At 39.9% G+C, this 27,377-nt stretch overlaps 1 protein-coding gene across 1 annotated transcript in view; it reads right to left on the reverse strand.

The window, feature by feature from the left end:
• The window catches only part of SH3GL2 (SH3 domain containing GRB2 like 2, endophilin A1), a 248,132-nt gene extending 220,960 nt beyond the window's left edge, over positions 1-27,172 (reverse strand). Inside the window, exon 1 of the mRNA XM_069090663.1 lies at positions 26,754-27,172. Within this exon, the coding sequence (XP_068946764.1) occupies positions 26,754-26,798 (45 nt within the window). The 5' untranslated portion in view covers positions 26,799-27,172. The remainder of the gene's footprint in view (positions 1-26,753) is intronic.
• Positions 27,173-27,377: the final 205 nt, after the last annotated feature.

Below are 27,377 nucleotides of genomic sequence, written 5' to 3' on the forward strand. Positions count from 1 at the left end.
TAAATTACTGGTCTTACCCCTCCTAACCCTGTTCCCTATAGAAGATGCAATATCAGGCACTACAATCTTTTGTCTTACCTATAAATATTCAACAACACATTAGTCTGCTCTAAACCCCAAAATATATCTTTTATGATACCTTCATTTTATTTTGCTTTCATAAAAATGGAGGTTAGACAAAAGATAATCTGTGTTTGGGAGGCGTAGGAAGGAACAACTTTAGGAAAAAAAGAAATACAGTACAGCTTTCATGTTCATCAGCTTAAAATAGAGTAGAAGAAATGCATACTCAAGCACTTTTACTTTAGGAAGAAGCATAAATAGCTCCCAGTTATTCTGACAGGAGTAAAGGTATCCAAATTTTGCCCTTGGATAAGCAGAGGTCTCCAAGAAGTACATTCGTAATGAGTGACAGAATGGACTAGGAATTAAATTATTAGGTTTGAATCACAGCTCAGCTACCTATTACCTGACTCTCTGGACTTTTCTATCATTCCCCCCGACTTCTCACCCTGGAATATGCCTCTGCTGCTAGGGCCCCTTCCTCCTAACTTGTGAGTTGCTCCAGGAGCAAGAGCCCAAGCCAGCTATGCTTACTCTTTCCTTCCTTTCTGGGCTCCAATTATGCATCACCAAACTTCTCCACCATGACCCGACATAGCTATTTTCCCCAGGGCCCACTTTTCAGTTCTCTACTATGTGCTATCTTCCCCCATAAGAGCATAAGCTCCCTGAGGGTAGGGGTTTTGTATTTCTTGTATTCCCAGGACTAAGTCCAGGGTTGGCACTTTGTAAGCACTTAAATGCTTGTAGATTTTACTACATAATGACATTAGATAAGTCTCCTTCCCTCTTGGGGCTCAATTTCCTCATGGGTAATATGAGAGGTTTGGACTAGAAAATCTATAAGGTCCATTCCAGCTCTCATTTTTTTTATTCTATAAGGAACTTGAATTAATTTCCAATTTTTAGTTCTATTATAAATAACAATTGTGTAACTACTTCTATACTATAGTGTTTATACTATGATTCTAAAAGCTGTATTAAAATGACATATTGTGCTTTTATCAGAGCAATGTGCTAACTGATTTTTGATCTCTTATAAAATAAGACTTATGATATTTAAAGCAAACCTGTGAAGTTAAAACTTTATTAGTGATCACTAATGATGTAGAATTAATACATAATCTATTAGATGATTTTTTCAACTATAAAAAGAAATAAATTACTAAATTTGCAAAAGACTGGGGCGGGTAGGTGGGACAGTGAATAGACCACCGACCCTGGAGTCATGAGGACCTGAATTCAAATTCGACCTCAGACACTTAACACAAAGAGAACTAGCTGTGTGACCTTGGGCAAGTCACTTAACCCCAATTTCCCTACCTTCCCCCATCCAAAAAAAAGGGGGGGGGCTTAAATAAATAAATAAATTTGCAAAAGACTGATTCTCACAAACGGAAGATACTCCCTGACAACCTCTCTTAGAAAAGTTCTAGGAGAAGGGAACTCACAACCCTCTTCTAACTTTCCTGTTTTTCTATCCCCCTCCACCCTTTAAGGCAGCTCATTCCTTTTCTAAACAGTTCTAATTCTAATTTTTAGGAAATTTGACCTGATATTAAACATATTAGGCTATACCAGATAACCTCCTTATTGAATGTGAATTTTAGAATGAAATAGTCCCTGGGGCAGCTAGCTGGGGCAGTGAGTAAAGTGCTGGCCCCACAGTCCAGAGGACCCTAGTTCAGTTCCAGCCTCAGACACTTAACACCCACACACACACACACACAAAGAAAAACAAAAAGCTAGCCGTGTAACCTTGGGCAAGTTACTTAACCCCAATTGCCCTCCAAAAAGAAAAATGAAAAAAAACAAGAATGAAATAGCCCCTGATTCCCAAGTTTCCCATTCTATCTCACCAACTACTTCATCTTTACTGGTCAGAATAAAGTCCATAAGAGAAGTTTCCCTCATTACTTCCTTCCTGAAAGAGGAGATTTCCAGTAAGGCAGGTCAAAAAGTTATAAGAGTTGTATTTTTAACAGGAAGAGATCTTTAACAGATGTCTAAATAGCTGATGTCCTCCTTCTCCCCTTCCCTTCCCCTCCCCACCTACCCCATAACTACTACAGACCTTTGTGCAAGTATTTGGATCCATATCAAAAATTAATCATCCATTTTTTTCTTCTGACTGGGGTGGAATGGGGTATGAAACTACACATCAGTGTGTTGTTTTCTGTATCATCAGAGAGAACAACTACACTGATTCTTCTGCCATAGGAAAAAATAATTAAAACAGAAGCTTAATGTAGCTTAATATTTTATTTTTATTAATACCTATCTATTAATTAATATCTATGATATGTAATACATGTCAAATATTACATATGATGTATAATATTAATAATAATTAATTGATATTAATTAATAATAAATTAATATCTAATCCATAAACTTGAAGTGTGGAAAATAATTTTTTTGGAGGGGGGAGGGCAGGGCAATTGGGGTTAAGTGACTTGTCCAAGGTCACACAGCTAGTATGTGTTAAGTGTCTGAGGCCGAATTTGAACTCAGGTCCCCCTGATTTCAGGGCCAGTGCTCTATTCACCATGCCACCTAGCCACCCCCAAATTTTTTTTAATAAATGTCTAAACTCATTTCAATGAAGTTCACTATGATGCCCACAGAAGAAACAAAGTTGGACCCTACAAATCTAAGTATGTCAAACCTTGTGTTGACAAAACTAGGAACATATTTCTAACACAATGATAAGGAAAATAACTCAAATTTCTATAGTGTTATAAGTGTAGAGATCTACAAAGAGTTTTCCTAATAATTATCCTTTGAATATGGTAACATAAATGGTGGTTTTGGGTCTTTTTGCTGTCTATATATTCATTGGAATAGGGAATTTTCAATGAGGAAATTTTCTCAAGCAATGCAGATCACCACTTACAATCATAGAAAGTTTCCTAGAGCACTGCAGAAAGTTAAGTGACTGACGCTATGTGTGAAAGAATCCAGGTCTTCCTGACTTGGAGTCTGGCTCTCTACCCACCACACTGTACCTTGTATAGGTAATAGTATTGCTATTTTAGAGAGGCTGCCTGGTATAGTAGAGAATCCAGTCTCAGAAACCAGAAAGCCTGGATTCAAGTCCTGCTGATTAGAGATAGAGTGACTTACATGTGGTCAACCTATAGGGAGTCAGATTTCTTGACCTCAAATCCAACTCTTTTCAACATACCAAAGATGCTATCCAAGTACTATCAGAACATTTCACACATTTTAGTATAGCCATAATGATAAAAAGCCACCTGGATTCAAAAGATGGTACTAGACTGTCTTCTACTCTGAGGTGTTTCCAAACAAACCTACAAGTTGATTCTGCTCAGTTTTACTGCTTCAGGAAGGTTTCCATCAAGGAGGGCTCTGCCCCATAGACTTAGAACTGGAAAGAACTTAGAGGCTATTAAGTGCAACCCCCTCACTTTACATAAGAGGAAACTGAGGCCATGAGAGGGGAAGTGACGTGGTTAAGGTCACACCATGTCAGAGACAGTATCCAAACTCAGGTCATCCCAACTCCAAAACCAGCACTCTTCTACTCCACTAATTAGGAACCAATTCAGATAGACAAGTTAGCTTTCTTGGACGAATTTCAGAAGAGTGTATTCTATGTGTGGCAGCACCGATACCAAGTGTTTTTGTAGGTCTGAATATTTCCTGAATGCTAATGATTTTTAAAATCCTTGATATTAGCCAAATACCTATATGATCATTATTTAAGATTTTTTAAAACTACTTTAAATTATTTATGAGCATTTGGAGCTTTCTGCTGAATTTTTGCTTTGTTCAAGTAAGGAGACAAGTTGTCTCAAGGATGTATATACCCAAAGACCATGCAAATGAAATATCTTTGTCAACTAGTTTTAATTATTTTCTTAAAAATGACATTGAACATGAGTGTAAATATCCAAACTTCCACAGAAACCATCTAAATTAATAAATTTCAACATGTAGAATATGAAATAATTTCGGTAGTTTCTTCTATGTCCACATCACAAGTCTTTGTCCATTCATTCTCATTTACTTTTCCCTTATGATCACAGTGAGTATATACTTCATTCTCCTGGTTCAGCCTTTTTCATATGATTTATTTCATAAAGTTCTTTCCAGATTTCTTGGTATTCCTTGTGACATTTTTTTTCAGTCCAGTCCAGTCCTTCCACCAACAAAAAAAATCAACAACTCTTCTGCCACATCTAGTCCTAGACAACTGCATGAAGGCAAAGAAGTTAAGTGATTTGTCTATAAGTGTCAAAGGTGGGATTTGAACCCAAATTTTCCTGACTCCAGAGGCCAATTCATTTTTGTACAGTCCAATGATGCTAGTGTGCTGTGAATGGTATACACCCCCCAAAGACATATTAGGCCCCAGGCCTCCTTGCACTTCTTTTATTCAGTCTGTTCTACATGTTCCTGTGGAGAATGGGACAAGTCAAGATCCCTACTATGCTGTCCTGTGATAAGCTTCCCTGGTAACCAGCAAGACAAAGGCACTCTATCCATCTGAAAATGGTCAAAAATGGGCACAAAAGAGCAGCCCTGCCCACAAGAAACCCTTAGGAAATGCCAGGTTCAATCAACCCAAAAACCAGCCACTGGGATCCCAGAACCTAGACTGTAATCGCTGATGGGACATGACTTCCACCAGTAGCAAAGCCTTAAAGACCCCTTCCAATCAAGGGTACATATCTCTCACCCCAGGAGCATTAAGCATGCTTTCCACTGTTGGCATATGCCAGGGGAAACTCTACTCCCTCCCCATTACCTACAGTTTTGCAATGTTGCTCCCCTGGCTCATTACCCTCTTCCCCTCACTGATTTGTATCATTTGCTATCCCCATTGCCCACTGCCAGGTGTGGTGCCAATAAATGTGCCCTTGAGTGACTTAGGAGTCCAGTCTTTCCTTTTGGTAAATTATAGTGGGTGATTCTCCTAGTACATGAAATCTTGTCCAGAACCAGGACTAAAACCCTCAGCAGCCACACCACTGTCCTAATGAGCTTGGCACAGTGACTCAGGATCTGAATGGAAGGCCTGTGGATCTCAACCCTATCAGGGTTGAGTATCAGGGAACACTTCTTTCTTTAGTCCATGAATTGCTAAGCAGGACTGGCACTAGATTTGGTATTCCCGCACCCTGGGAACTCCCTCCCTGAACCCAGTGTCCCAGCAAACAGAGATTGCCACTCCCTAAGAACTGCCTATTAGCCAAGGAATTGGACAGTACACAAAACTCTCCACCCACTCACTCTATTTCTCAGTCTCATCAGTCTTGATTGCATTATAATATTTTATTACATCAATGTACTTCAATTTACTTAACCATTCCGCCACTGTTGGACATTTAAGTTGTTTCCAGTTTTTTATGCTTATATATGATGCTATGAAAAATCTTTGGACAAATGGTTTTTTTGTTGGCTTTTTTTTTTTCGAGAACACTTTCAAGCTCTATTTCCAACAATGAAATTGTTGAGTAAAAGAGTATGATTATGTCTATAACTTTTATTGTATCCCCCAAGATTACAAAAAAAAAAAGAGTTTACAAGTATGGAATTTGCCTAAGAATGATTGTTTAGTGTGTCTTCCTGCCTAATCTCGTTAATAAAGAGTTTTACTGCTTTTAATTATTTTTGCTAATTTGATAGATGTGAGGTAGAGGAGTCTAAGAGTCACATTCTGAGGCAAGAGCTAAATTCACTTAATGTGGGCCTGGTTCTAATCTGTGGTTATCACCTCTAAGCAATATGACCAGCTCAGTCCAGATCCCCAATAACTTATCATTACTCAGGAAGAAGCCAAATCTAGAGGGATCCCCTAGTCTCAATCCTGCCTCCAGTATCAGAGCCATGGAAAGACAGTGCCCCATAACTGGGGGAAGTTCTAGACTTGGAATCAGGAGACCTGGGTTTGAATTCTACTCCCTTTGCTAACTTGCTCTATGATTCTGAATGAGTCACTTAACCCCTCAGTGTCTCAGTTTCCTTATCTCGTAAATATAAATAATAATACTTGTACTACCCACCTCTTAAGACTATGCAAGATTTAGGGGTAGCTAGGTGGCACAGTGAATAGAGCACCCCCCTGGAGTCAGGAGGACCTAAGTTCAAATCCGCCCTCAGACACTTAACACACAAAAAAAAACTAGCCATGTGACCTTGGGCAAGTCACTTAATTGCCAATTGCCCTACCTTGCCCCTTCCAAAAAGAAAAAAAAAAAAACTATGCAAGCTTCAAATGATACATAAATATCAGTGTCTATTATAAGTAGCATCCCTGAAGCTGACCAAGCTCTTTACCTTTCACAATGGGCACTAGCTGTTGGGAATGCATACCAGCTGTATTGCCTAACCAGCTGCTCTTCTGTGTTCTTTTTCCATCCCAAGATAGTGGCAGAGCTAGTTTCACAGCTGGCCCTGACCATAACCTTGTGGTGGACCAAGGTTTTCCATTTAGTGCACATGGGCCTGATTATTTCTGTGGACCACCTGCTTAATTAAGTAGGTTACCTTTCCCTAGCAATGTACACCATCCAGGCAGGCAGGATAATTGTTTGGGAGGCCAACCTTAGCTCCAGAGGAATAGCATTATATGCATATTTCTAATACCTGGAAGTTGATTATACCTGTCAAGAGAAGGACACTGTCTGTCTTACTAGGAAAACATATAGTTACTACTTCTTATTCAGAAAATGCTAATCACAGAGATACATACTGCCAGTGTGGGGACAGGCTGATGTGACAAATTTCCCCTTTTTGGCATCTGGTGGATACCATGGGACAGAGACAAAAGAGAGAAAAATACAAAAGAAAAAAAAACCTTTTCTCTCTTAATAAAGAATTTTTAAATTAAAATAAGTCATAGAAATACTCTTGGAACTGCCCAAGGGAGTCTGAGATGTGAGGGGCTACCTGGGGCTCCAATATACTATCCCAGTAGAATATAATTTTGAGGGGAGAACTTGTTTTTTTTTGTTTTTTGTCTTTCTATCCCCAGCGCCTAGCACTGTGCCTCCACATAGTACTCAATAAGTATAGGGCAACTAGGTCATACAACACCCCAGAGACTGACTGCTGGACTTTCTGAATTCAAATCCTGTCTCAGATACTTAATAGCATGACTGTGGGCAAGTCACTTAACCTCTCTTGGCCTCAGCTTCTACACATCTAAAATGAGGATCATAATCGCACTCACAGTGCTATTATCTGAATGGAATGAGATAATAAGCATACAGTGTTATATGAGTGTTAGCTATTAACAGTAGTAAATACTTGTTTTTATTGTTGAAAGAAGATCAAAGCCTTTGGGGCCCCCTAAATGGAAATTAGAGAACTATAAGAAAAAGAACTTCTGGCAGTGGGCAGAATCTTGGAGTTGTACTGCTTCTGGTAACATGCAGAAGGAGGGACCACTGACCAGTACAGAGCAAATCAGCATATGTGCTCATCAATGGTAGGCCTTTCCAAAGATCTAGGGAAGTCAAGGTCCAAAGTTAAGCTCTGATTTCACCAAATTAAAGAACAGAAACATGCAAGGAGCACTTAAATAGGTCAAAACCAATCCCAAGGTGAACAGGAGAAAGTTCTAGAAGCAACACTGAGATGACCTGAGATCATACTCACTAATAATGAGAGGCAGTCGCCTTGTAACTACCCTGGGCAGCCTTGGGTGACCACTCCCACTAGGTTGATTTGGCCTGATGGTATTGCTAAGATTCTCATAGGATATTTTTTTTTAGGATGCTAATCAAGTTGGAGAATAAAATCAGGATTACATTAATCAATAACTGGTAATACTTAAAGATTACTGAGTCGGGTGGTTAATTGTTCTATGTGGTTAGTTTTAATAAAATCATATTCTTTAAGATAATTTATTTAGCTGGTTGGCAGAGTAGGTAGCACAGTGGATAGAGTGCTGAGTCTAGAGTCAGGAAGACCTGAGTTCAAATCCAGCCTCAGATACTTACTAGCTGGGTGACCCTGGGCAAGTCACTTAATCCTGTTTGCCTCAGTTGCCTCATCTGTAAAACAAGTTGGAAAAGGAAATGAAAAATCACTCCAGTATCTTTGCCAAGAAAACTCAAAATGGGGTCACAAAAAGTCAAACCCAACTAAACATCAAGGTCAATTTAGCTTGTCAAAGAGAAAGTTCTTGTGTGTGTTTAAAGTATGTTCACCTCCACCTCAAGTCGTAGGTTAGTGTGTGGTGGGTCTGTCAGCAGTGTGGCATAAATCATTTGACCTCTGTGGGACTCCCTTTTTTCAGTAGTAGGGTTTGGGCCCATGGTCACACAGTAAGTGTCTGAGGCCAGATTTCTTGAAATATAGCACTGAAAAATCAGGCTTTCATAAAGCCATTAGGATTCAGATGGAGCTATTTGACCATGCCTTAAACCCAGATCACTCCAGCTCTCACACATCAGCCAACAACAGACCCCAGCCCAAGCCTCACAGGATCATTGAGTTTTGTTTTTTTCTTTAAGTAGGTAAAAGAGGTCATTTTTTTTTGCCTTGTTTCTTACCCAGCCTTAATGACTGATTGGGTGTTCTCTCAGAAAAACTGAGACCTGGGAAAGGTCAAGGTTGCCCACTGCATTGGGTGATCTACAGTAATCCTGCTCAATGTCTTTTTTTTAAAGCAATTGGGGGTAAGTAACTTGCTCAAGGTTACACGGCCAGTTATTTCTGGGTGGGTGCTAAGTATCTGAGCCCAGATTTGATCCCTAGGTCATCCCGACACTGGGGCCTGTGCTCTTATTCGTTGAGCCATATGGCCTCCGCAGTCCTGCTCAATGTCTTGCCACTGGACTCAATTGTAGAGGAAAAAGTCAGTCTGATGACTTTGCCCAGCCCAGCTTCACTTAAATCCAGTTCCCTTGCAAGTGAAGACATCACTTTCCTGATGTCTTCAAGAATGAAGGACAAACACAAGTTGAGTTTGGGAAGTGATCAATTCTACAGTTCCACATTCTGACTCTAGACCACAATAATGTGTAAGGCAAAGACTATAACTGAGATGCCACAGTCACCTCATGGTCAACTACCATCACTGTCATCAAACAAAAACTAAAAGCATCCTTAAGGACTTGCAAAACTGCTCCCTTACCCTAAAAAATTATAAATCAAACACAGAAATTCGAGTTTGCTTATATGATTCTCATTTTCATCTAATCATTAGGCATGCTACAGTGAGATCACAGAATTGGGGCTGGAAGAAACTTTTAAGAGTCTGTACAGTCCAGCTCCTCCATTTTGTAAATAAGGAAACAGCCTCCAGGAAGTAAAATGAATCTCCCATGGTGACACAGGGAGAAGGATGTGATTTGGGGTGTTTGACTCCAAATCTGCTTCTTCTATTGGGCTCCTCTGGCTACCTTCCTAGCTGTGTGACCATGACCAAGTCATTTAAGCTCTCTTGAGCATAAATACAAAACTCGAAGGGACCTCAAAAATGCCATTTAGTACAATCCTGACATTCCATAAATGAGGGAACTAAGGTGTGTAAGGAGATTAAATTATCTTTCTAAGGCCATACAGTTACTATTATATGCAGCATTTGAACTCAGATACTCAGACTCCAGAGTCTACCATCAATATATCTTCCAAAAATCAAGTGAGGATTACATGTCAGTGAGAAGGTAAAATAGACTTTTTTTTTTCACTTTTGTGCTCATATCCCTGGTTTCCAAACCAATGAATTGTACGTAAATACTGCACTATAGTATGTGCTTAATAAGTGCTTGCTTGATGACACCATCTCCAAGATGGCTATCTGCACTGCTGTTAATTTGCTGTCTTTGGGGGAACCTGAAAATATCCAGAAAATTGCCATCTAAAATCACAAGAGCAAACATAAATACCAATAATTGTGCTTGTGATAAGCTAAGTGAAAAATTACATCTGGGCACAGGGGAAATGTCTGTTCCCTTGCTGTGAACAGTATTGTGCCATCTAAGAACCAACGCTTAACTGCTTTTTGATGGTCATGATGAAGACATTAAGTCCCTTTGTAGGTCAATTAAGATAGCACTATGATATTAAACAAATTCCCCTATCTGCAAAGAATCCAAAAAGCTCCTTGGCACAATTAGAGCATCATTAAGATTGAACTCAGCATCCAGGAATGTTCATCAAGAACCAATCATAAGTCAAAGTAGAGTGGCCACAGATGCTGATTTTATAGGGCTCAGCAAACCTTCTTCATCCAGTACTTAATAGTCCTGCTGATGAAGGACAAGGGAAAGAAGAGCAAGGTATTTCCATTGCTAATTCCTGTGTAAAAGGGCCTTACTGTTTCTCTGCAGTCATCCTAGATGTCAGCAAGAGGAAATTAGAAGAGAGCTATGAAATAGAAAGAGCATCCCAGCTCTTTCACTTAGCACTTGTATGAACTTGAACAAGACTCTTCCAGAGTCTGACCCTCAAGTTTCCTTATCTATAAAATGAGATTAGACTCTAAGGTTTCTTCTAGTTCTAAATCCATGATCTGGCAATCCAAAAGAGAATGTCATAGTCTGCTCCTTCCTGGATAAGAAACTGGGTACTCAGATCCTTGGAGAGAATTTGATTTCCCTATCTTGATGAGGTCACCATTCAATTCAGCCAACATTAAGAATTAACTGAGGAGGGGCAGCTAAATGACACAGTTAATAGAGTACTGGCCTTGAAGTCAGGAGAACCTGTGTTCAAATTCAGCCTCAGACACTTAACACTACTAGCCATGTGACCTTGGGCAAGTCACTTAACCCCAATTGCCCTGCCTTCCCCCCTTCAAAAAAGCAAAAAAAAGAATCCATTGAGTACAAAACCTTGGGAAGAAGACAGAGAGAACTACAAGGTCTAGGTAAGACACAACCTTGTTCTGATGTCTCTTATGGTCCAAGAGGAAGATATGATATGTAAATCCCTATAACAAGGAGCATCACCCACGTACACAAGGATCAGCTAACAAAATGCTTTGTGAGGTCCAAGGAGAGGAAAAGTTCTTAGAAACTGGAGAAATGAAGAAAGACAAGATTTTGTAAAGGAGATGATAACTAAGTGGTACGTAAAAGGATGAGTAGAATTCAAAAGGATGAGAAGAAACTACCCCACCTCCCATTCCCAAGGAGAAGAAAAAACCCAGAATTGCTAATGATTTGACATGGCTATCATTACACAAATAACAACATTACGTAAATATTTTCATTGAGAAGTCATTTTCTGCATACTCAGACCAAATGGATAATATTGATGGAAGATTCATCATCCTGCCTCCATCTAATCCCTACAGAAGATTCTGAATTTTTCTAAGTTCAGGAGACAAATGCAAAGATTCAACTTTGTCTTTAAAAAACACAAATGGGTGTCCCTTTGCAGAAGTTTGGTTCAATACCTGCCCAGGCCTGTAAAACTGACTTCCATCTAGCAACATACGCAGTCTGTTCATGTGGAATGCTTCAGCATTTTTCATCAAATGCTAATAAAGAGAGAGATTTCTCTAGGGAAATCTCAACCTCTCAGAAAGGTTCATTCATGCATGACTGACCACTTCAGCAGGTTCTTAGTTCATCTTTCCTCATCTGTACCTGTTGAAATCTTTCTTTCTCTTCAAGGTTCAGTTCAGATATTGTCCCATCCATAAAGTTCTTTCTGTGCTCAGTACTGTTTCTTCCTACTCCCTACAAGCTGAATTTGCTCCTTCTCTTTCAAATATTCATGGATTTCTTAAAAACCAAAACCATCCCTGCCTTCAAAGAGTGCCCCTTCCATTCTTTGTCCTTAGCCTATCTTGCCTTGTATTATACTTATCTCAGTCCATATCACATTCCCCTCTTACATTTTAAGCTCCCCAAAGAGAAGGACTTGGATTGTTTTTTTTCTTCTTTGAATCCCTAGCATCTAGCACAGTATTGGCAGTATTTTCACTGATAAGATGGGGACAAAAATAGCACTCACTTCACATCGTTGTTGTGAGAATTAAGTGAGATCCTATTTATAAAGGACTTCACAAAATTCAGAGCAGGAGCTATTAATCTGGGGTCCATAGGTAGATTTCATGTAGTCCATGAATATTTTGATAATTCTATTTCAAAATCATTGGTTTCCTTTGTAATCCAAAGTATTTTATTTTATGCATTTAAGAACAGTTATCTGAGGACGGATCCATAGGCTTCATCAGACTGCCAAAGAGGTCAGGGATATAAAATACTTAAAAACTTCTGCTTTAGAACAACACAACACTTGGGTTATTTTTTAAGTGTTTACCAAATTGAATCTTCCCAGATTTATCCTTCCCATTCACCCCTACCACCAAAGTTGACAATGAGCAACCCATTTAACAATTGGAGATATGCTTTTGTTTTTCTTTTATAAACTCTCTGTATTCTAGCTTATGTATCTTGCATTTTAAAATAGTTTTAAGAGATGTATATATGCAAGTCTTTTCTACATAGCTATACCTGCAAACATCTGTTGTATTTCTCCATTTCCTGTCTTCAAAACCAAACACCAAAAAAGGAGATTGATCACCCGAATTCAGCTTTCAAATTTAAAGGGGGAGGCACAAAAAGCAGGAAAACATCCGCATCATCTACAAGAATGTAAACAAAAGACAAGCGAAGGAAATTCAACTCTTAACAATTGTAATGACCAACTTTGGTCCCAGAGAACATAAAATGAAATATAACCTTCTTCTTCTGACCTGACAGGTGAGAAACTATGAGTACATACTGTTAGTCATGGTCGTAATTTGAGTTGTTTTTGAGCAATTGTTTTTCTTTGTTATAGAGGAGCCGTAGAAAGGACTATATCCAGAAATCACTGAGGGAAAAATAAAAGCACGCTAGAGGGATAGCATAAGAGGATGTTTTCTATACTACTAATGTGGCACTATCTAAATCATCCTTTGCAGAAGTGACATCATCTCTCTTTGGAGAGGGCCCACAAGGGTGCCTTGCCCCCACTGGCCATCTGATCAATGACTTAAGGAAGAACAATGGACAGCTGGTGCCAAGTCATCAACAGCAGTGTGACTCCGTGGGAGGGGAGCCTCGAAACCAGGAGCATATGACTTCTCTTTCCACCTCCAACACAAAAGAACTCAAAACTATAACACTGTTTTTCCTCAGGCAAAGTTACTGGACTGGCAACAGTTTCGTTTCAAATGTTCCTTTAAAAATAGTTAGCTATGGGTTTATTTATAAAAGCTCTTTAAAATTTTGGGGGAATATGAAAAGCAATTATACATTAAGAGGAAGAAAAAAAAAAAAGAACACCCTATCCAGAATCACAGAATTTCAAATTTGGAATATATCCCATTCTAACCTCTCTTGTTCAACCCATACTCAAAAAAGAGGCCCCATTATAACATAGTTTAAACCAAGCCCCACAATATAATTAGGACTCTGTAGAGGGCAAGATAAATGTGCCACCCACCATACATCTATACTATATAAAAATGGACTTAGCCTTATTTAGTCATGCAAACATCTATTAAACACCCACACTATGCAAAGTGCTATGTTAGACACAGGGGGAAGATAACAAAGTTTAGGAAACACACAGGCATTGTCCTTTCACTCAACTAGCCTCAACTACCACCTAGGCACCCTAGAGTAATTTCTACCCTAGGGCCCTCCTCCCCTAATTAGTGACTGCCCCTCCACAACCAACATTTCTTTTTAAAAAAAAATTGATGTCTTTTTATTTACTTTTAGTTTACAACATTCAGTTCCACAATCTCTTAAGTTTCAATTTTCTCCCCTCCCTCACCTCCTCCTCCCCGCCATGGAAGCATGTAATCAAAGATAGGTTCTACAAATACCTTCCTGTTGAACATTAGTCATGTTGTAAAGGATTATAACCACAGGCTGAACAATGAAAAAGGGAAAAAACAAAACACAAACAAGAGAGAGCAAATAGTTTGCTGCAATCTGCAGACTCTGTAGTTCTTTCTCTGGATATCCCTTTCCATCATGAGTCTTGTAGTTGTCTTCTAACCTTGTATTGCTGAGAGGAGTCCAGTCTATCAAAGTTAGTCGTCACACATATGATGTGTCTGTGATTGTGTACAAAGTTATCCTGATTCTGCTCTCCTCACTCAGCATCAGTTTATATAAGTCTCTCCAAGTTATTATGAAGTCCATCTGCTCCTCCTTTCTTATAGCATAGTAGTATTCTATCACATTCATATACCACACTTGTTTAGCCATTCCCCAATTGATGGGCATACCCTTGACTTCCAATTCTTTGCCACCACAAAAAGAGCTGCTATGAATATTTTTGTACATAGGGGTCTTTTTCCCACTTCTGTGATTCCTTTGGGCTATAGCCCCAGAAGTGGTATTGCTGGGTCAAAGGGTATGCACTTATTTATAGCCCTTTGGACATAGTTCCAAATTGCTCTCCAGAATGACAACCAACATTTCTAGAAAGCTCCAGATAACCAAGCTTTTACTTTACTCCTCACTCTCCAGAATTCTTTTTCACAGCAATGGGTATATCCTTCCCCTCACCTACTTCCTCCCCAGTCCTACCTTTCGAGTCCCATCAATTCCACTCTACCATTTATTTAATCCAGACATAAATAATCAACTCTCCTACTGTCCCACCCACCATACCCTCCCTGGCTCCCCTAAATGCTTCATCTACCTCATTAGAATATAAGACCCTTGAGGATAGGGATTTTTTTTTCTTTTTGCTTTTGTATTTGTGGTCCAGTGCTAGGCCCAAAGTAATTTTTTTAACAAATGATTTTTCATTCATTTATTCATTATGGAGTTTTCTGACCACAATAATGGCCTACTGTGGAATAATCAATGAAATCTGAATCAAATCAAGTTGATTCACATGTTATGACAAGCAAAAGAACTAGAAGTGGTCTAATCATTTTATAATACTCATGTGCTGTGGATATATAATACTCATGTACAGTGGATAGAGCATCAAGAAGTCCTGAGTTCAAATCCAGCCTAACACATTTACTAGTTGTGTGATCCTGGGAAAGTCACTTAACCCTGTTTGTCTCAGTTTCCTTATCTGTAAAATGAGTTGGAGAAGGAAATGGAAAACCATTCTACTATCTTTGCCAAGAAAACCCAAATAGTTATACATAACTGCAAAACGGCTAGACAACATTAATGTTCCCAATCAGAGCAACCATAAAAGTAAAAGATTGCCCACTGCTTTTGCCAAAAGCAACAGAAATCAAAGAGAAAAGTCAATTTAGTGATGTTTATGGCATAAACAGATCCCAAAAGGCATAGTTCCAAATGAGAGAGGTCCTGAAAACCTACCTAGAGTGGTAACTCAGGCAACCTCTTGTTTTTCAATAACAGAGTTAGTCAAGTGTTGGTCTTAGTAGAGTATATCTGGCTGAATGTAGCAATCAATATTAAGTACCTACTATGTGCCAAGCACTGTACCAAGCACTGGGAATACAAAAAGAGGTATAAAACAATCGGTGTCTTCAAGGAGCTTACAATCTAATGGAGGAGACTACATCCAAACAATTATATACAAAACAAGCTATGTACAGGATAAGTGGGAAATAACTAAAAGAAGAAAAGCACTGAGATTAAGAGGCTTTAGGAAAGGCTCTAGAAAGTGTACCTTTATTTGGGTCTTAAAGGAAGCCAGGAAGACAAGTAGCTACAGTGGAGGAGGGAGAGCATTCCAAGCATGTGGACAGCCAGAGAAAATGCCTAGAGCTAAGAGATAAAATATCTTATTGATGGAACATCCAGGAAGCCAGTGTCACTGGATTGAAGAGTATATGTTGAGGGGTAAGACTGGAAAGGTAGAAGGGGGCTAGGTTACAAAAGGACTTTGGATGCCAAACAGAGCATTTCGTATTTTCTCCTAGAAACAACAGGGAGTCGCTAGAGTTTACTGAGTATGGAGGTGACATTATCAAATCTGCATTTTAGGAAAATCATTTAGTGGCAGAATGGAAGATGGATTGGAATGGGCAAAGATTAGAGACAGGCAGACCCACCAAAAGACTATTGCATCAAGGTTTGAGGTGACTAGGGCCTGCACCAAGTTAGTGGCAGTGTCAGAGGAGAAAATGGAGCATATTTGAGAGTAGTTGAAAATATTGCAAAGATGAAATCAGTAGTTCTAGACAACAACTTGGATATGGGGAGTGAGAGATAAAGAGGAATCCAGGAGAACTCCTAGGTTGGAAGCCTGAGAGACTGGGAAGATGATGGTACCCTCTGCAGTAATGGGCAAGGTAAGGAGGAGGGTTTAGGGGAAAAGACAAGTTCTATTTTGGACATATTGAATTTAAAATGTCTACTGGACATCTAGTTTGAGATGTCTGAGAAGCAGTTAGAGATGGGAGACTGGAAATCAGAGAGAGATTTGAGAGTCATGAGCATAGAGATGGTTATTAAATCCATGGAAGCTAATAAGATCCCCAAATGAAGCAGTATAAAGGGGAAAGGAAGAGACCATAAGACCAAACCCTGAGAGACATCTATGGTTAGAGGATGTGATCTGGCCGAAGACCCAGAAAAGCAGATAGAAAAGGAACAGCCAGATAGGTAAAAGGAAAACCAGGAGAGAGTGGTGTCCTAAAAACCTAGAGGGAAGAGAGTGTCAAGGAGGAGAGAGTGATTAACAGTGTCAAAAGCTACAGAGAGGAAAGGAATGTTTAATACAGTAAGTATAAGATAATAAGAGATAGCTGCATCATATTGGAATTACTAATTTAATAACCATCTAGGCAGATGTCCATATGAAATAAGCATTACTCACAATATTCATTGAAAGCTAATTACCTCCAGGGGAGAAGGGAAATCCCACTAACCCATTTTGTCTTTGCTCACATTTTTCTATCCTTCAGTTGTGCTGTGGGTCTCCAGTGTCACAGTAGTATGAGATCTGCCCTTTGATGATGTAAATTGCAACCCATGGACGCCTATCCTTTCCAACTTTTGTCCATTTTGTCCTCCTGTAAATCTGTCACAGTGGTGAGGGAGTAATCCAACCAATGTAATGGGAACTTTCTTCCCTTGACATGGGGGGAAATCAGTGGGGCATACCATCCATTGATTATACCTTATTTTTATTACATGACCAACTCATATTTTCCCCCAAACATTTCTCTTTTGACATGATTTATACAATTCTTCCTGTATAATATCTCATTTTTAATGTATTTGAACCTGTTCCCTTTATCCTATATGCTACAAGTAATGTAACTGGCTAGATAGGAGCACATTACTATGCATTCATTAGAAATTGCATAAAAACATTATTATTTTAGAACAGACCAAGAAAGAGTTAAAATTTCACTTCTTTCCAAAGTCATGTAAGAGATCAGTTTGCATTAAAATGAGGGGAGCAGTTCTTAAATTTTTAAAAATCTGAAAAGCAAGTGTGTTGTCTAATACATTGTAAATGAAGGTATACATTTATTAAGCATCATAAAAGCTTTGCTTATAGGGAGAAAGAACAGCCTAATTTTCAGTAAAGAGCCTCAGCTGTATATGCTTCCAGCTATATAGAGAGCTCAAACCAAGCTAAGGTGCTGCCCAAAAGAAGCAATTTTAATTCATAATTCATAAATAAGAATAACTTATAACTAGAGCCCTTTGGAGTTCCAGATCCACAACTTTAACTGGTTAATGAATCTCTGTACCTGAATTTCCCATCAGCAACTCAAAGCCCCAGCATGGCCAATACTACATCTATAATATTTTCCCCTAAATGTGATTTTCTTCCTAATTTCTCATTTCTATTAATGGTAGCACCATTCTGGGACCCAGACTAGAAAGGGTCATCATGAATTCCTCTTTTTCCCCATATAATAAATCACTAAACCCTATCAAGTCAACTTTCATATTAGTTCCCTCCTGTCTGTTCCCACTGTCATCACCCCAATACAGACCTTCATGAGTCTCTTCCCTGAATTATTACAACCCTAATGAATGTTTCGGCCTCTAATCTCTATCACTTTTCCAAGTCATCCTTCACAGATGGCCATATTTATCTTCCTAATGTACCTCTGATGCTTCACTCCAACTGTTCAAAAACTTGCCATCATTCCCCAGTACTGAATAAATGCAAAACCCCAAACTCATATTAAAGACTCTTGTTAAAGGCTCTCAAGAATATCATTTCACCTGCCTGGCTAGCCTTGCTTCATACCACTTTATATTGCTTGACATAATAAGATTCCCCTAAACTGAGTCACTCCTGTTCCTCACACATGTCCCAAGCATTCATCTCTTGGCTTGTTCAGGAAGTTGAGAGTGTTTCTCCCACTAATTTTCATTACTTTTTTGAAATTCAACTTTCTCGGTGAAGTTTTCCCCACACTGCTTTCTCTACCAAGAAGGAACCAAGAAGTCCTGAAATCAAATGTAAGTAAGGAGTTGGTAAGGTAACACCTCTCTTTAGCTCTGCTACTAGAGAATCTAGTCTCATCATGGCTCCAGAATACAGTAAAGCTTATGCAGCTAACTCAGTCAGCACTACGGTTATGAAAAGCACCAGAGACTACCATACAAGGCTTCCATCAGGGGTGGCATTAATAAGCATATTTAAGTAGGAAAGACAGTTACTGACTGTCAATGGTGCCTTTAGGGAGTTTGGATTGAACATAGAATGATACAGACATAGCTAAAGCTCCCAGGAATCTATGGTCAATGTATATGTCTACATCTCTTTCCTGATGTACCAAGTGGCAGAGGTAGCCAAAGGAGAATAGTATGCCCACGTGTCCCTTCCTTAGGCATCTTGACACTGTCTGGCAAAGACACTGGTAACATTTCTAATGACAGGAGTTAGTTTTTCTATGGGAGTCAGTGATAAGACTATCAGATCCACTCAAAGCTTCGACCTGTCATTGTGAGGCTCTGCCCCATCATTCTAAGAGCATAATTGAGAGCTCAGATATAGCAGTTTAGCTTCTCTCAATGAAATTAAATCACCTTGCCTGGAAAAACTATGTATTCCAGAGTACTGGAATTTTTTTTTAGTATTGACCACAATCTGTCATCTTTGAGGGACTGTGGCAAATAAAAGAGACACAGAGATGGGTAAACACAGTCCTAGTATTTTTTTAAGCAATTGGGGTTAAGTAACTTGCTCAAGTTTACACGGCCAGGTGTTTCTAAGTGCCTGGGCCCGGATTTGATTCCCAGGTCATCCCGACACTGGGGCTGGTGCTCTTACTCACTGTGCTACCTGGCCACCCCGACAGTCCTGATTTTCACAAAGGAAAAGAAGGCAGATTCTTCAAATTATACACAGACCAGTAGGTTTGGCATCTATTCTGGCGAGAAAACAAAAACACTAGGAAAGATTGTTCAAGGATTGGTTTGTGTGCACTTAGAATGGAAAATGTTAATTATTCTGAACCAGGATGGGTTTATTGACAACAAGTCATGAAAAACTAACCCCACTTCCTTTTGTGAAAGAGTTAATAGATCGGCATACCATAGACATAGTAGACTTGGGTTTCAGCAAGGCATTTAACAAAGCCTTTCCTCATCCCACCTCTGATGGCTATGTATCTCCCCTTCTTAACTGCTCCCTCCATATATGCTTATATGTTGTGCCCCCTGGAAGCCAACTACCCCAAGTTTAAGGCACTCTGAGGGTATAAACTACTACTACTACAATTCATGATCCCCCACCAGAACATTTATCTCTAATAGTTAGCCAGAGAATACAGTTAGCACAAAACAACCGCATTTATGGGGACAGTATATTCAGAGAACATACACCCACCTGATACACACTCCATCACAAATGCATACCTAGCCAATGGTTAAAGTTGGTGAACATGTAAGAGTACACTAGTAGGGAAGAACACATATAGGAAATAAAAGCAGCCAAGACAACTGGCACTTCTCTAGCACTGCCAGATGGCCTTGCTCTTTTCTTCCCTATGACGCTCTCCCTTGAACTATCTGTGGGGCAAATGACTCACCTGGGCTTCCTGGGCTTTTCCTCTCCAGCACAGTTGGCCAGGGCTGACTCTCTTCGCAGAAGTCACATTCCTCAGAACCATTTTCTACCTCATCTATCGCGTTAGAGAGGCTGTCCCTATTTTTAAATGGCCACTAGGGGTATGTTTGATCCTGGCTATACCAGAAGATATGAAATTAGTTGTACTTTATTCTGTCAATTTTTATTAAAGAATTTTTTTAAACTTGTCTTGTTTCTGTGTCATCTGTGATTATGTCAATTCAGGGCTGAAGGAGGTCTGCCTGATTAAGAGTCCCCTGATCTTTTCCCCTAACTAAACATACTACCTCTGTAACCTCAGACAAGTCACAACTTCTCTGGGTCTCAGTTTCCCCATCGGTATAATGAGCATAGACTACTAGGTGGGCTCTGATGTCCCTATCTAGGTTTTAAGCTATTTACAATTTTGTGGACAAGGTTTGCTATTGTTATTCAATGGTACCCAACTCTTTGTGACCCCATTTGGGGATTTCTTGGCAATCTAGACTGGTTTGCCATTTTCTTCACCAGCTCATCTTACATATGAGGAACTGAGGCAAATAGGGTTAAGTGACTTGCTTAAGATCACAGAGCTAGTAAGTGTCTAAGGCTAGATTTGAACTCAGGAAGAAGAGTCATCTAGACTTCAGGCTGGCACTCTATCCACTGTACTACCTAACTGTCCCAGGGATAAGATACAGGGAAATAACAAAGGACTAGGAGTTATAAGTCTTGAGTTCAAATGCCCTACTTTTTAGTTCTATTACCTTGGGCAAAATCACTGATCTTTTTGGCTCTTATTTAACTCATTTGTCAAACATGGGGCTTAGCCTAGATTTCTTCTCACTGTAACATTCTAGGAAAGATGTGGACTTGATGATGAAAGACCTAAAGAACATTAATGGATCACATGCTAATTTAGATGGAAGTTTCTGGGAGAATGCTACAGGGCTACATCCTTCAACTTGTGTGGATCAGCATTTTTTAATCAATTATTTGTATAAGGACATAGGTGATTAGCATTTCAAATTTGCAAACAACACAATTTGGAGAGACAGTCAATAAACTCAATGGCAAAATTGATATCCAGAAATATCCCATTGGGTCAAATCTAAAAAAGATAAAACTTAATGCATTCCTATATTTGGGTTAAAAAATGAACTGGACGAATGGAAAACATTAAAGACATGCTAGAAACCAACTAGTATTTTTTTTAAATATCTAGTGGTTTTATTAGATTTGCAAGCTCTGGGAGTCAATATGATGAAGCAGCCAGAAAAGCTTAACATGAACTTAAACCATATTAATACAAGTATAATATCCAGAACAAGAGAAGCAATTTGCCCTGACTAGACCACATTTGGAATATTCTGTCCAGTCCTGTATGTCATACTTTAGAAGGCACAGTGACAAATTGGAGAATGGCCAGATCTGAATGATCAAGATGGTGATAGGGCTTAAAATCATGCCATTACCAAGATAGATTAAAGGCACAGAAAATGCTTATCTGGAAAAGAAAAGACTTAGAAAAGATTTGATTATTGTCAAATAGTTGAAGTTGGCCTCAAAGAACAGCAAAAGGGGTGATGGGTAGAAGTTACAGGGAGATAGGAAAAAACATTGTTTCATAATCATTAGAGCTAAACAAAATGAAATAGTCTGTCATGCAAGATTCCTGAGTCTGTCATGAAAGGTTCCTCTCCTGGAGATTTTTCAGAGTGAGTTCATAACCAATGGTTAGAGATTTTGAAGAGAGATTTATGTTTCAAACAACAATTGGACTAGATGACATTTGAATTCCCTTCCAACCCTGACATTCTGTGTGTTTCTAAGTCTTTTTAGATTTTCCCAACTACAACCCACCTATCTTCTGAACTCTTACAACTCTTATATATTTGTCACATTGTTGCCTTGTATCTGAGTTATTTGTACCTGGCTTTATACCTCAACTAAATTACAAATTCCTTGAAAATTGGGACTACATCTTATTTATCATTGCATTTTCTTCAGTACCTATTTAGTACAATATTTTGCATACAGGGCACTGAATACATGCACTTTCTAAAGGACTGTGATCATCTAAAAGGACGTGTAGATATGAAGTGACTTGCCCAAGGTCATATAGGAAATAAGAGTCAGTGGAGCTGGGATTCCAAAAAACGCTGCCTCTATATCCAGTTCTTTTCCCACTTCATCATATTGTCACTCTTGAATTAAACTAATAAACTACAAACTACAATTACCTCTTAATGTAAGTTTCTGAAGTACTTGATGATTCTTGAGTTCTTACCAAGCATTTTTGACTTTGTATCTACAATCTTACATATATGCTATTTATTAAAAAGAGGTTGGTCTGAAATATCACAAAATCACTATCTATAATACTACATTGATACTGTATTCTGTGAGATTCCATATTTAGTAAGATGCATTCTTGAAATGACTGGCATTAACAGAGAATTTACTTTTCATCTTAACAGATTAGGCAAAAGACTCCTGACTGGGCTTCACAATTATATTCTGTATATATAAGTGTCAGCAGAAAAGATGCCTGTTTTTAAAGTCCTTATTAAATCTTTATTACTACCAACTATATGCACAAGATAAGTATCATGGATTCTAGGGGATTAGTAAATTCCTTAGAATGTAGCATTCAAAAAACCAGCACCACAAAGATGGGATAGGTACAAAAGAATGAGGTGGGGGGAAGTCAGAGAATCAGAAAGAAAAAAGAACACAGGCAGGGAAAGATCAAATCCTTTCATATATTCTCTATCTTTGTGACATTCCAGTCAACAATGCCTTAGTCATCTTTGACAGGTTGCATGGAAATCACCTTTAAACAGGTTGGCCACCTGTCCACTATATTAAAAAAGATTTATCAATTACTCACTATGTGCCAGGCATTGCACTAAGTACTGGGGGTACAAAGAAGGGTAAAAACAATCCCTGTCATCTGTCTTACTGAATCTGATATTCAATTCAATAAATATTTAGTAAGCACTATGTTTGCTGCTGGAGATAGAGATAAAAAAATAACTGAAAATAGTTTTCAAGGAATTTAGATTCTCTGGGTATGTCTTTTTAGATTCCTCCCTCTAAAATTATTCTTTTCCATCCCTTTCTCCTCCATCCTTTAACTAAACTTTACTAGGACACACACACGCATCTATCTAGGACTGGGCAACCCCAAAAGACACTTGCACATTTAACTAAAGATCTCTAGGATAATCTAAAGAAAGGAGATACAGCCTGTTACCCTTGAAAACTTTTGCCAAATAACCTATTTGGAAATTCACCAGCCTGTTCAGTGGTAGTCAGCAAATCTTTCTAAACAACTTCCAAATTCTAGATGGCCCTTGTGCCTGGAATGCTCTCCCTCTTCATTTGTACCTTCTGGCTTCCTTTGAGACTGGAGACTAATTCCATCTTCTGTAAGATGTCTATCTTGATGCCCATTCCTACCCCCCCACATTGTTTCCCATTTTCTGTATGTATTTTGTACATACATAGTTGCTTGAATATTGTTTCTCTCCTTAAAATCTGTGTTCTTGAAAGCAGAGACCCTGTTTGTTCTTTCTTTATAGCCTCAGGGCTAAATGCAATGATTGGAACATAGTACTTAACTAATCCTTGTTGATGCAACAAGACAGACTCTTAAATCTAGATTTTTCAAAAAAAAATCTCCATTGACCTTGAGGAATGATTTTTAAGCTCTTCAAACAATATTAATGCTCTAAAGTAAGTTTAAAAGTAATAAACACCTCTTCGAGAGAGAGGAAGCAAGTTTTCAAAAAATCAAATAACAGGAAGATCAATACCAAAAAGGCTGAATACAATCTGTGGATTTTTCCCCAATCCCTCCTCCCTCCAAAAGACTGTAGGTGAGTTGAAACCAGATAACTACTTAACAAAATATGCTTACTCAACAAGGCCCAATACAGAGCAAAATATTCTGTATAAGGAATCTTAAACATGGTTGAGTTTAAGGAGGCTGATTATCTGAATAAGGTTTTATTATATCTTTAATCAAGTATCTTAATAGATTTTCAAATCTCAGAAGATCAACAGATTCATTAACAGATTTACATACTAATGTGCAGCTAAGAAAAGTATCAAGATATAACACAGAACATGAAATTTGATGAAAGCATCAAAGAATTAGATTAAAGAGAGTATGGTAAATCAAAAGAATGAAAATTCTTTCTCTAATATTGAGAATATGATTATGACACATTAATTATACACGAAGCTACAGACTAATGGGTAAGTCACCCCAAGATAAGCTTTCAACCCAGAAAAAAAATGAATTTTTACTACAACAGTAGTAATATTATCCTAGGATTCACTAAAATGGCATGTATGTACACCTCATTTTCTGGAAAAATGAAGGTATTACTAAAAAGCTGCAAAAATCAATTTTTTAAAAATTGAACCGTATTTAAGTATACCAGTCTGGCTCAGCATTTTTAACACTCCTTTTAATACAAATAAGTCATGTACTCAAGAATGTAGTCTTTCAAAACCCAGATATTCATATATTGATCCACTTATAGTAGGATACCTGCATAGAAGAATTGTTATTAGATTAAAAATCCATTCTATCTCTAGAATGATACAGCAAAACCCAAATTCTAGACTCTGTGACAGCATGAAAGTTGGTATCAATATGCTATTTTTTACCTGGGATGCAGCCAACCTAAACTACTTAGAAATAAAAGAATTGTTGCTAAAATGAGCCTTCAGTCAGGAGGAACGCCATTTGAAGGATGTATAGGTTTTAACATTTGCACTCACTTGCCATATACTCCAGTAGGAAAGTCTGTTTGATTTACTCCAAAGAAGACTGCATTTTCTTTGCTACTTAAACAAGGGAGCCCCTTGTCATGGTTCAACAAACTCTCAGAATAGAAGGCCTCTCCTTTTGGGATTCATTTTGTCTTTGTCCAAGTGTTGATTTGGCTTCCAATATGAAATGGTAAAAAGATGGAGGAAATAGGCATGAATGTAAGGAAGAAGTTCTCTGTATTAATGTATGAACAAAGACATGGAGTCTCTTGAATGCTTCTGTGGTACAAAAAGGGGAGACACTTTATTATGTAACTACATACCTTAGGCCCCATTAGCCTGAGCAAATCTAATTTTGGTAGAAAAAGCAGAATGAAATTTTCCCAGGGAGAAGCCCTTCTACTTTTTTAAAAGAGAAGGATATTAACTACCATTTCTTTTCCTATCTCAAAAGACTCTTAAAAAGGAGAAGAGTATCAAATCTCAAAGAAGACAACTCTGAGTGCTATTCTCCCTATGTTTTTAAATTAATAAATCCCATTGGATTCTGGTGATTACTTGGGATCAACAATTAATACAACTCAGGCATGAAATATTTGCCAGCAACATCTTTGTCCCACACAAACCCTTGGAACCGAATCATCTTTGTCCTTCAAAATATGCAACGTCAAGTTTTGACTCTAGCTCTAACTTTTTCTCTGCTGGCACCATAGAAAGTTTGGAATTGTGGGTGTCAGAAGAGTAATAGCCAAGGCATCTGCTTATTCTATCACTCAGGTGCACACTGCAAGGTCACTGGAGAAGAAGAGACCTTGCCACATCTCTTCAGCTCCTTTCAGGCACAAGGAAAAAAAGGATCTCTTAATACCCATTGGTTCATAGGGTCCAGGCCTGGGCCCTGCATCTTCCTTACCCTCCCTCCCTGAACCTTTCCAGCTGCGCCAGAGTGTGGGAGCCTTGGTGTCAAGCGGGAAGAAAGGAAAAGGCGGGAAGCGTGGGGACCAAAAATCACGACTCCTAAACCACAGCAGGGGTGGCAGTAGCAGCCAACTGCAAAGGGAAGTGCGATGGCTGGGGAAGGTGGGGAGAGCTGCAGGCTGCAGTGCAGAGCCCAGCTTAGCTGCCATCACCCCCTCTCTCTCTCTCCCTCTTTCCACCTGCTCAATAATGCAAAGGATGCTGCTGGTACAGCCAGCAGAGGGAAGCCAAGGGCTTCTTCCCTACCTCTCAGTACCTCCTCTGCACCTGAATTCTTCCGAAGAGGATGTTCTGTACCCTCCCACCCCACTTCTCAGGTAGGGGGGAAAAGAGACAGACCTAGTGAAGGTAGGGAGGACTGTGGAAGAATAAGGCAGATTATTCTCAGGTAGAGGATTGGGGAAAACATATCTGTTCCCTCCAGTGATCCCTGGAGACTAGAGGCCAGCATTGCCCTCCTTACCCTCGAGCCGGTCAATTCCCAAAGGCTTTTATTCAACAGCTCCTGAGTCAACCAAGAAGTATCTTCCACAGCACAGAGCCAAGCTCTAGGTAGTGAGGGGAGCTAACAAGGGGTAAAGGGCCAGGGTAACCCCTATAGGGATGGCAGCAGACGGAGTACAGGGCTTCATCCCCCACAGGGATCACCTCTGCTCCTTCTTCTAGCTTAGCCAGTGCTGCCAAGCTCAGCCTGACCTAGGGTCCTCCTCGACCCTCTCCCGACCCAACCACCGCCCCCACCTCCGCCTGCTCCCACAGGTAGCTGACGCATCCTCACCCCCAGCTGTCCCCTTCCCCGCCTGCATCACTTCTCTTCTCCAGGAACCCCAGGGACGCCACCAGCTTCCTGGACAGCTCTGGGACAGGGGACAGAAACTGGGAGCAGAGAGGACAGATAGTGCCGCGGACAGTCGGACCAGCAGGGACCCTGCTTCCTCGAGTCTGACCCCAGCATCCTCCTGTCCTCCCTTTACCTGAGTAGCCTTGTGGAACTGTTTCTTCAGGCCAGCCACAGACATGATGGGGGGACAGCCCGGGATGCGCTATGCTGCTGCTGTTGCCTGGGGCTGCTGCTGCGGTGGCGGCTGCTGCTATTGCTGTAGCCTGGGGCTGCGGCGGTGGGGGCTCCCGGAGCCGGGCGGCTGCAGGAATGCGGTGGCGGCGGTTGCCTGATCCCCGGGAGGGGTAAGGAGCCTGGTGGGGGGAGGGGGACTGCTGCTGGGAGAGAGGGAGAAGCGAAGCGGGGGAGGAAGAAGGGAGGGGGAGGAGGGGTAGTCTCGGCGGGCAACCCGCGAGTTGCAGCCAGCGACTCTGCCTGCCTCCCTCCCTCTCTCGGCGTGAGCAGGTTATCCGAGGCTCTGCTCCGCGGTGCAGACAGACACCCTGACGTCAAGAGAAGGGTAATCCGTCCTCTTAAAGGGGAAGCGGGAAGCCCAGCCCCCGCCCTGGCCCCCGGCCCCGCCCCTAGCTCCGGACCAAGGAGGGAGCAGGTGTGCTAGTTGGTGACTGGTACTGCTCTGGCTGGGGCCGCCGGATGGATGTGCGCATAGGTGTGTACACACACAAACGGAGGTACACACGCACACACAGGCGCATAC

This window comes from Petaurus breviceps, unplaced genomic scaffold (assembly GCF_028583685.1).
Source record: "Petaurus breviceps papuanus isolate PSGF00001 unplaced genomic scaffold, PetGlider_PUasm1.0 187, whole genome shotgun sequence".
Taxonomy (NCBI): domain Eukaryota; kingdom Metazoa; phylum Chordata; class Mammalia; order Diprotodontia; family Petauridae; genus Petaurus; species Petaurus breviceps.